Source organism: Salvelinus sp. IW2-2015, linkage group LG14 (assembly GCF_002910315.2).
Source record: "Salvelinus sp. IW2-2015 linkage group LG14, ASM291031v2, whole genome shotgun sequence".
Taxonomy (NCBI): Eukaryota; Metazoa; Chordata; class Actinopteri; order Salmoniformes; family Salmonidae; genus Salvelinus; species Salvelinus sp. IW2-2015.
The window spans coordinates 31,884,284-31,894,915 of NC_036854.1; the positions used below are offsets into that span (position 1 = coordinate 31,884,284).

A 10,632-nucleotide genomic window follows, 5' to 3' on the forward strand; every position below is an offset into this window, starting at 1 on the left:
GCACACACACACACACACACACAACACACACACACACACACACACACACACACACACACACACACACACACACACCACACACACACACACACACACACACACACACACACACACACAACACACACACAACCACACACACCACAGTGAGAAGTCATTGTCACTGGACAGGTATCAGGAGATTGGGTGTGGCACCATTGGAACTTGCTTGGTTAGCTGTCCGTTGTTGGTTTAATGTTGTTGTTCTTTTGGGTGGGAGGAAAAGGTTTTAATTTGGAGTGTTGTGTGGTGTGTTGTAACCTGTGTGTGGAAGTTTAATTTGGAGTGTGTGTTGTACTGCATGTTGAGTTAAAGGCCTGTGTTCGTGGTGGAAGTTTAACTTTAGGGATTGTGTGTTGTGAACCTCTGCTGTGTGGGAAGTTTAATTTGGAGTGTTGTGTGTGTAAGCCTGCGTGTGGAAGTTTTAATTTGGGTTGTTGTGGTGTGTATAACCTGTGTGTGGAAGTTTAAGTTTGGAAAAGTGTTGTGTGGTGTGTACCTGGGTCTTGGTTCAACAGAGGATGAGAGATGATCAAATTGAGATCAAACATCACCAACCATACCAGAGGAGGGGTCAGAGAAGGTGACCCTCGACAGTTTGAGCTCCCGCAAGGGTCCAGGAACAAGGCTCATTCGGAAAGTGGTCTGGGTGGTGTGTGTGTGTTGTTCTGTGTGTGTGTGTGTGTGTGGTTGTGGTGTGTGTGTGTTGTGTGTGTGTGTGTGTGTGTGTTGTGTTTGTGTGTGTGCCTGTGATTATGTGCTGTCGATTAGCGTTTGAATTGCTCATCTTCCACTATGTCTCGATTATTATCCTAATGACAGAGATTGCGTATAACAACCACATAGTAAGGCACTTCACACTGTGTCATACTTTATGAAATTAACGATTGTGTGTGGTGTCTGTGTTGTGTGTGTGTTGATGTGCTTTGTCGTTCATCTTTCACCTTTTTTCCGTGCTGATTGCCACACACAACAAAACACTGTAGAAATATGTTTTTGCGTGTGTGTCTGTGTGGGTAGTGCTGTGTGTCGTGATGTGTTGTGTGTGTGTTGTGTGTGTGGTGGTGTGTCCGCCCGCGTGTCGTGTGTGTTGTGTGTGGTGTGTTGTGTGGTGTGTGTGTGTGTGTGCATGTGTGTGGTGGATGTGGTGGTGTGGTGTCGCTGGTGTGGTGTGTGTGGTTGTGTGTGTGTGTTGTGTAGGTGTTCTGGTCAAGAAGATACAGATCCAGATACAGGACAGCTATACGCCATGAAGGTTCTGAAGAGAAAGCCACACTGAAAGGTAAGGGATGGTAGAGAGAGTGACGGTGAGAGAGAGGCGGGAGAGTAAAGATAAATAAGAGGGGATTGGAGAGGTAGATGGAGGGAGGAGGTTTAGGGGGAGGAGGGAGGAGGGAGGTAGACGGAAATGGAGAGAATGATGGATGAGGAGGGAGGGAAGTTGTATGGAGGAGAGAGGTAGAATGACAGAGAGGGGGAGAGAAAGAAAGATGAGAAGGGGGGTGAGTTGGACAAGAGAGAGGGAGGTACTAGAGAGAGAGTTAAGAGGATGGTGGAGATGGGAAGAGGGAGGTGACAGAAGAGAGAGTAGACGAAGAATGTGCTGGTGAAAAGTTGGACAGAGAGAGGGGAGTACAGAGAGGAGGGACAGAAGACGGCTGGTGAGTTGAACAGAGAAGAGAGTTAGAGAGAGAACGCTGGTAGATGGACAGAGAGAGGGGAAGTTAGAGAGAGGAGGAGAGAGAGACGGGCTGGTGAGTCGGACCAGCTAGTGGGGGAGGAGAGAGGACGACTGGTGAGTTGGACAGAGAAGAGGAGGTAGAGGAGAGGGTTTTCAGACGCAGAGAAATTCAACTCTGCGCCTTCCTGGAATTCATGTCAGTTGGACGAACGTTATCCAGGGACTTCATATTAGGAAATGGCAAGCCAAACCGGCTTGGCGTCGAGGTGGTGAAAAGTTCCACCTTCATTTGAAGTTTGAGGTCACCAGTCTCTCCCTAAAAGTTTAGGTAATCATCACAAACCCCCATGAACCTCTAGCCTGGGTCTCCCCCTCTATGGAAATAAAATGCTGTCATCCTGCGTAACATACATGAAAGCCATGTGTGAGAAGACTGCTTTATCTCAGAGAGAGCACCATCACCATCTGCTGGCTACAGACTGTACACACACCACATATTCACTACAGGGAGGATTCGCTTTCTTTTCTCTCTCTCTCTCTCTCTCTCTCTCTCTCTCTCTCTCTCTCTCTCTCTCTCTCTCTCTCTCTCTCTCCTCTCTCTCTCTCTCTCTCTCTCTCTCTCTCTCTCTTCTCTCTCTCTCTCTCTCTCTCTCTCTCTCTTCTCTCTCTCTCTCTCTCTCTCTCTCTCTCTCTCTCTCTCTCTCTCTCTCTCTCTCTCTCTCTCTCTCCTCTCTGCTCTGTCTCTCTCTCTCCCTTCCTCCCTCCCTCCTCTTTTCTGATTTGTTTTTATTTCCCATACAATTTACATTTAAGTCATTTAGCAGACGCTCTTTATCCAGAGCGACTTACAAATGGTGCATTCACCTTATGATATCCAGTGGAACAACCACTTTACAATAGTGCATCTAACTCTTTTAAGGGGGGGGGTTAGAAGGATTACTTTATCCTATCCTAGTATTCCTTAAAGGAGTGGGGTTCACTGGTCTCCGGAAGTGTGATTGACTCCGCTCGACCCTGGCGATCGTGAGGGATTTGTTCCACCATTGGGGTGCCAGAGCAGCGAACAGTTCTTGACTGGTGAGCGAACTGTACTCCTCAAGGTAGGGAGGGAGCAGCAGAGGTGATGAAACGCAGTCCCTGTTTGGGTGTTAGCGGCCTGATCAGACCTGAAGGTACGGAGGTGCACGATTCCTCTCTCTTTAGGTTGTAGTTAGGTTGTTTGTGTTGTGTTACAGGTTGTAGTTAGGTTGTTTGTGTTGTGTCTCTCCCAGTTTGAGATGCTGACCGGAACGCTACCATTCCAGGGGAAAGACCGCAAGGAGACCATGAACATGATCCTCAAGTGAGTCTTTTTGACAAGGTTGACCATTTGACCATTATCATCTCACTGGAGTAGTGTGTGTGTGTTCTATGCCATCGGTTCCCAACCGTTTCTGTTCCGGAGACTAGCAAATCACTGTCCAAAGCTCTTTTCTGTTCCGGAGACTAGCAAATCACTGTCCAAAGCTCTTTTCTGTTTCGGAGACTAGCAAATCACTGTCCAAAGCTCTTTTCTGTTTCGGAGACTAGCAAATCACTGTCTAAAGCTCTTTTCTGTTGCGGAGACTAGCAAATCACTGTCAAAAGCTCTTTTCTGTTCCGGAGACTACCAAATCACTGTCAACAGCTCTTTTCTGTTCTGGGGACTACCAAGTCACTGTCAAAAGCTATTGAGGACCACCAATGTTATCAGTGAATGTAACAGATTAAATGCCTATTATTAACATTAGAAAAAAAGTTATGTAAAATTGCTTATAATACCGTTAACAATCGCAATTGTTATTATTTTTGGAAGAAAACAAATCTAATAAAAAAGTCAGACGGTCTGTGGACCACAGGTTATAATGCTGAGGCAACCCAGGAGAAAAGAGAGGGGGATTAATATTACAAGAGGTATTTGTAGCACTCAGCAGGATGGACAGACTATAAGAGCGATAAAAGCAGATAATGGAGCTAGCTAAGTGGAATGTTTGACATTTATGATGGAAAGGGGGAGAGAGATAAGGAGAGTACGAAAGAGGAGGAGAGAGGGAGGGTGGAGGAGGAGAGAGATGGAATGAGAAAGAGAGGAAGGGTGCAGGAAGGGGAGAGATGGAATGGGTGAGAGATATTTGAACACAGAGAATAATTTATCTCTCTCTCAGGGGAAAATGCTGAGAATGTTTGTTTGTCTCTCTCGGCTGCTGAGATCGTTTCTGTAAAACGCTGAGTTAGTTTCCTGTATGTATTACTGTATACTGTATAATGGACTTCAGCATTCAATCAGATGGAATACAGGTTGATATATGACGACTGTGTCAATATCCGCACTCTTTAATGTTCTCTATTTCCCCCTCTATCACTGCCTTCTCCTCTTCTGTATTCCTACCTGTCTTTCTTTACCTCCCTCTATGTCCCTCTCATCAGGGCTAAGTTGGGGATGCCACAGTTTCTGAGTCCAGAAGCCCAGAGTCTCCTGAGGAACCTTTTCAAACGCAACCCTACTAACAGGCTAGGTAACACAATGTGATCTTAGGTCTGAGTTACGTTTTCCCCCTAATGGTTAAAGGTAGGATTGGGGGAGTTAATATGATCCTAGATCTGTGTTGAAGTGTAACTTCTTGTTCTGATCTCTGTAGGAGCCGGCCCAGACGGAGTGGAAGAGATCAAGAGACACCACTTCTACTGCACCGTAGACTGGAACGTGAGTGTGTGATGTGACGTCTCTTCTCACTGCGTTTCAGACGCTGTAGTGTCAGTATATACCATATCATGTGTTCTCTATCTCTGTGTGTAGAAACTGTTCCGTAGAGAGCTCCACCCTCCCTTCAACCTGCTACGGGACGACCTGACGACACCTTCTATTTCGACCCAGATTCACTGCTAACAACACCCAAAGGTACACACATACACAACACACACACCCACCCACCCCACACCCACCCACCCACCCACGCACCCACACACACACAACACAACACACACACACACCACACACACACACACAACACACACACAACACAACACACACACACACAACACACACACACACACACACACACACAACCGCGATCACACACATTACTCCATTCATACATTGTAATTATCATTCATCTGTTGTGTGTGTGTGTGTGTGTGTGTGTGTGTGTGTGTGTGTGTGTGTGTGTGTGTGTGTGTGTGTGTGTGTGTGTGTGTGTGTGTGTGTGTGTGTGTGTGTTGTGGTGTGTGTGTGTGTGTGTGTGTGTGTGTGTAGATTCCCCGGGGGGGTTCCACCCAGCTGCCAACGCCCACCAGCTGTTCCGAGGATTCAGTTTCGTAGCCATAACAACAGAAGAAGAGGCACAACCACTACAGGCTACAATAGTGAAGGTAAGCTAAACTGTTACACACACACACACACACACACTAGAGCCCTGCATGAAATTTAAGCCCGAGCCCTACCCTTGCTCGCTACATTCAGGCCTTACTCTGCCCTGGCCCGATTGCTTCTGCCAAATTTAAGGCCCGGCCCTGCCCGAACACGAAATCAGAAATAACTTTCTCTCTGCTCATCTTTGTCTGTCCCTCGCTCTCTCCCTGCGCTGCTCCATGTGCTCTCTGTGTGTGAGTATCCACAGCAACGGCTCCGCTTGGCTGCTCACATGACAAGAGAGACAGAGGCTGAGAGAGCTGTTTGGTAGCTCTAAACTCTGATAAAACTCACAGAATATTATTATTTCTGTGAAATTATCTCTCCCTTTGACTCGGACAATGTTCTTGTCTTATATTTTCTGAGGTTGATCTTGTATTTTACGAGGTTAAAGCATTTCTGAAACCATTTTATCATCGTAAGATATGACTGCAGACACTGCGCTGCAGAGCTCCTAACCCTAACTCCTAACTCTAGCTCCCAACTCCTAACCCTAACCCTAGCTCCTAACCCTAAACCTAATTCTAACCTTAACCCTAATCCCCCTAGAAATAGCATTTGACTTTGTTGGGAGCAACAAAATGTCCCCAGTTGGTCAAATTTTTGTTTGTTTACTATTCTTGTGAGGACTTCTGGTCCCCAGAAGTATAGTTAAACACYTCCACACACACAGTCTTGTTATGTGTAGTTTCACATCTGTGTTGCTCATGTGTTTACGTAGCAGCTGCACAGAAATGTGTCCCAGTTTTCTGAAGCATATGAAATGAAGGAGGATATAGGACTGGGATCATACTCTGTCTGCAAACGGTGCATACACAAGACCACTGGCATGGAGTACGCAGTCAAGGTGAGACACACAGCAGAAAGCATTGATATTGCCCATTGATTGTTAGTATTCAGAGCTATACATACATAAGTGGTCTTGGTTTCAACTCCAACACATTGTGTGTGTGTGTGTGTGTGTGTGTGTGTGTGTGTGTGTGTGTGTGTGTGTGTGTGTGTGTGTGTGTTGCGTGTTGCGTGTTGCACCCAGATCATCAGTAAGGCCAAGAGAGATCCAACGGAGGAGGTGGAGATTCTACTGAGATACGGACAACATCCCAACGTCATCACACTAAGTGTTACAGGTTGTTAAAAGGTTGGTTGGTTTGCGTTGTAGTTAGGTTTGTAGTTAGGTTGTTTTGTGTTTAGTTAGAGTTGTAAGTTAGGTGTTTTGTGTTGTAGTTAGGTTGTTTTGGTTGGGTTACAGGTTGTAGTTAGAATTGTTTGTGTTGTGTTACAGGTTGTAAGTTAGGTTTGTTTGTTGTTGTAGTTAGGTTGTATATTAGGTTTGTTTGTTTTTTGTAGTTAGGTTGTTTGTGTTGTGTTACGGTTGCTATTTAGGTTGTTTGTGTTGTGTTACCAGGTTTAGTTAGGTTGTTTGTGTCGTGTTACAAGGCTGTAGTTAGGTTGTTTGTGGTTGATACAGGTTGTAGTTAGGTTGTTTGTGTTTGTAGTTTAGGTTTGTATTAGGTGTTTGTGTTGTGTTTTTAGGTGTTTGTGTTGTAGTTAGTTGTAGTTAGGTGTTTGGTGTTGTAGTTAGTTGTAGTTAGGTTGTTTTGTGTTGTGTAAGGTGTAGTTTAGTTGTTTGTGTTGTGTTACAGGTTGTAGTTAGTATTGTTTGTGTGTTGTAGTTTAGGTTATAGTTAGGTTGTAGTAGGTTGTTTGTGTTGTAGTTAAGTTGTAGGTGATATTAGTTGTTGAGATTGTGTAGTGGTGTGCTTTTTTACAGGTTGTAGTGATGGTTGTTTGTGTTGTGTTACAGGTTTGTAGTGAGGTTGTTTGTGTTGTGTTAACAGGTTGTGGAGGTTGTTGGTTTTAAGTTGTAGTAGTTGTGTTGTGTTACAGGTTGTAGTTAGGTGTTTGTGTTGTGTTCAGGTTGTATGTAATAGGTCTGTTATTGTGTTGTGTCTTCTCCAGTTTGAAGATGCTGACCGGAACGCTACCATTCCAGGCGAAAGACCGCCAAGGAGACATGAACATGATCCTCAGTGAGTCCTTTTTGACCAAGCGTGACCATTTTGACCGATTATCATCTCACTGGAGTAGTGTGGTGTGTGTTTATCTATGCCCAACATCGGTTCCCAACCGTACATTCTTTCTCCGGAGACTAGCAATCACTGTCCAAAGCTCTTTCTGTTTCCGCGAGACTAGCCAAACACAACTGTCCAAAGCTCTTTTCTTTTTCGGAGACTAGCACAATCACTGTAAAGCTCTTTGCTGTTTCGGAGACTAGCAAATCCACTGTCTAAAGCACTTTTTCTCTGTTGCGGAGACTAGCAATCACGTCAAAAGCTCTTTCTGTTCTCGAGAACATACCCAAATCACGTCAACAGACTCTTTTTCTTGTTCTGGGGACTACCAGTCACTGTCAAAAGCTATTGAGGACCAGCCAATGCGTATCAGTGAATGGATACAGATTAAAATGCCTATTATTTAACATTTAGAAAAAAAAGTTATGTAAATTGCTTATACATACCGTTAACACATCGGCAATTGTTATTATATTTTGGAAGGAAAACAAATCTAAATAAAAAAGTCAGCAGGTCTGTGGACCACAGGTTATAATGCTAGGCAACCCGGAGAAAAGAGAGGGGATTAATATTTAAAGATGGTATTGGTAGCACTCGCAGGATGGACAGACTTATAAAGGCGATAAAAGCAGATAATGGAGCTAGCTTAAGTGAACTGTTTGACATTATGAATGGAAAAGGGGGAGAGAGATAAGAGAGAGTACGAAAGAGGCGGAGAGAGTGCGGAGGGTGGAGAGGCGAGAGATGGAATAGAGAAAGAGAGGAAGGGTGCAGAAGGAGGAGAGATGGAATGTGAGTGAGCAGATATTTAACACAGAGAATAATTTTATCTCTTCTCTCCAGCGGGAAAATGCTTGAAGAATGTTTGTTGTCTCTCTCGCTGCTGAGATGTTTCTGGGTGAAAACGCTGAGTTAGTTTCCTGTATGTATTACTGTATACTGTATAATGGACTTCAGCATTCAATCAGATGGAATACAGGTTGATATATGACGACGTGTGTCAATATCCGCACTCTTTAAGTTCTCTATTTTCCCCCTCTATCACTGCTTCTTCCGTCTTCTGTATTCCTACCTGTCTTTCTTTACCTCCCTCTATGTCCCTCTCATCAGGGCTAAGTTGGGGATGCCACAGTTTCTGAGTCCAGAAGCCCAGAGTCTCCTGAGGAACCTTTTCAAACGCAACCCTACTAACAGGCTAGGTAACACAATGTGATCTTAGGTCTGAGTTACGTTTTCCCCCTAATGGTTAAAGGTAGGATTGGGGGAGTTAATATGATCCTAGTTCTGTGTTGAAGTGTAACTTCTTGTTCTGATCTCTGTAGGAGCCGGCCCAGACGGAGTGGAGAGATCAAGAGACACCACTTCTACCTGCACCGTAGACTGGAACGTGAGTGTGTGATGTGACGTCTCTTCTCACTGCGTTTCAGACGCTGTAGTGTCAGTAATATACCATATCCATGTGTTCTCTATCTCTGTGTGTAGAAACTGTTCCGTAGAGAGCTCCACCCTCCCTTCAAACCTGCTACGGGACGACCTGACGACACCTTCTATTTCGACCCAGAGTTCACTGCTAAAACACCCAAAGGGTACACACACACACACAACACACCCACCCCCACCCCCACCCACCCACCCACCCACCCACCCACACACACACAACCACAACACACACACACACCACACACACAACACACACCACACACACACACACAACACACACACACACAACACACACACACCACACACACACACAACCTGCGCTGCACACACATCTCTCCATTCATCCATCTGTCAATTACTCATTCATCTGTTGTGTGTGTGTGTGTTGTGTGGTGTGTGTGTGTGTGTGTGTGTGTGTGTGTTGTGTGTGTGTGTGTGTGTGTGTGGTGTGTGTGTGTGTGTGTTGTGTGTGTGTTGTGGTGTGTGTGTGTGTGTGTGTGTGTTGTGTAGATTCCCCGGGGGTTCCACCCAGTGCCAACGCCCACCAGCTGTTCCGAGGATTCAGTTTCGTAGCCATAACCACAAGAAGAAGAGGCACAACCACTACAGGCTACAATAGTGAAGGTAAGCTAAACTGTTACAACACACACACACACACACACTAAGAGCCTAGCATGATTTTAAGCCCGAGCCCTACCCTTGCTCGCTACATTCAGCCTTTCCTCTGGCCCTGGCCGATTGCTTCTGCCAAATTTAAGGCCCGCCCTGGCCGAACACGAAATCAGAAATAACTTTCTCTCTGCTCATCTTTGTCTGTCCCTCGCTCTCTACCCTGCCGCTGCTCCATGTGCTCTCTGTGTTGTGAAGTATCCACAGCAACGGCTCCGCTTTGGCTGCTCACATGACAAGAGAGACAGAGGCTGAGAGAGCTGTTTGGTTAGCTCTAAACTCTGATAAAAATCACAGAATATTAATTATTTCTGTGAAATTATCTCTCCCTTTGACTCGGACAATGTTTTTGTCTTATATTTTCTGAGGTTGATCTTGTATTTTACGAGGTTAAAGCCATTTCTTAAACCATTTTATCATCGTAAGATATGACTGCAGACACTGCGCTGCAGAGCTCCTAACCCTAACTCCTAACTCTAGCCTCAACTCCTAACCCTAACCCTAGTTCCTAACCCTAAACCTAATTCTAACCTTAACCCTAATCCCCCTAGAAATAGCATTTGACTTGGTTGGAGCAAACAAAATGTCCCCAGTTGGTCAAATTTTTTGTTTGTTTACTATTCTTGTGAAGGACTTCTGGTCCCCAGAAGTATAGTTAAACACGTCCCACACACACAGTCTTGTTTATGTGTAGTTTCACATCTGTGTTGCTCATGTGTTTACGTAGGCAGCTGCACAGAAATGTGTCCCAGTTTTCTGAAGCATATGAATGAAGGAGGATTATAGGACTGGGATCATACTCTGTCTGCAAACGGTGCATACACAAGACCACTGGCAATGGAGTACGCAGTCAAGGTGAGACACACAGCAGAAAGCATTGATATTGCCCATTGATTGTTAGTATTCAGAGCTATACATACATAAGTGGTCTTGGTTTCAACTCCAACCATTGTGTGTGTGTGTGTGTGTGTGTGTGTGTGTGTGTGTGTGTGTGTGTAGTGTGTTGGTGGTGTGTGGTGTTGCGTGTTGCGTGTTGCACCAGATCATCAGTAAGGCCAAGAGAGATCCAACGGAGGAGGTGGAGATTCTACTGAGATACGGACAAATCCCAACGTCATCACACTGAAAGGACGTGAGTCTCTCAACACGCACGCACGACACACACACACACACACACACACACACACACACACACACACACACACACACACACAACACCACACACACAAACCCAAACCACCACAACCCACACAACACACACACACACACACACACACAAACACACGTACAGCTAAACCCTGTTGTCT

General features: G+C 45.3%; 1 protein-coding gene and 1 pseudogene across 1 annotated transcript; both read left to right on the plus strand.

Annotated features, from left to right (window-relative positions):
* The window catches only part of LOC111973530 (ribosomal protein S6 kinase alpha-3-like), a 27,321-nt pseudogene that overhangs the window by 12,727 nt on the left and 3,962 nt on the right, over positions 1-10,632 (plus strand).
* LOC139028709 (ribosomal protein S6 kinase alpha-3-like) lies at positions 8,326-9,561 on the plus strand. The gene is made up of 5 exons (XM_070446746.1): positions 8,326-8,415; positions 8,539-8,603; positions 8,699-8,799; positions 9,165-9,280; positions 9,524-9,561. Exons 1-5 carry the CDS (start codon positions 8,340-8,342, stop codon positions 9,559-9,561), a joined length of 396 nt encoding a protein of 131 aa, XP_070302847.1. The 5' UTR covers positions 8,326-8,339.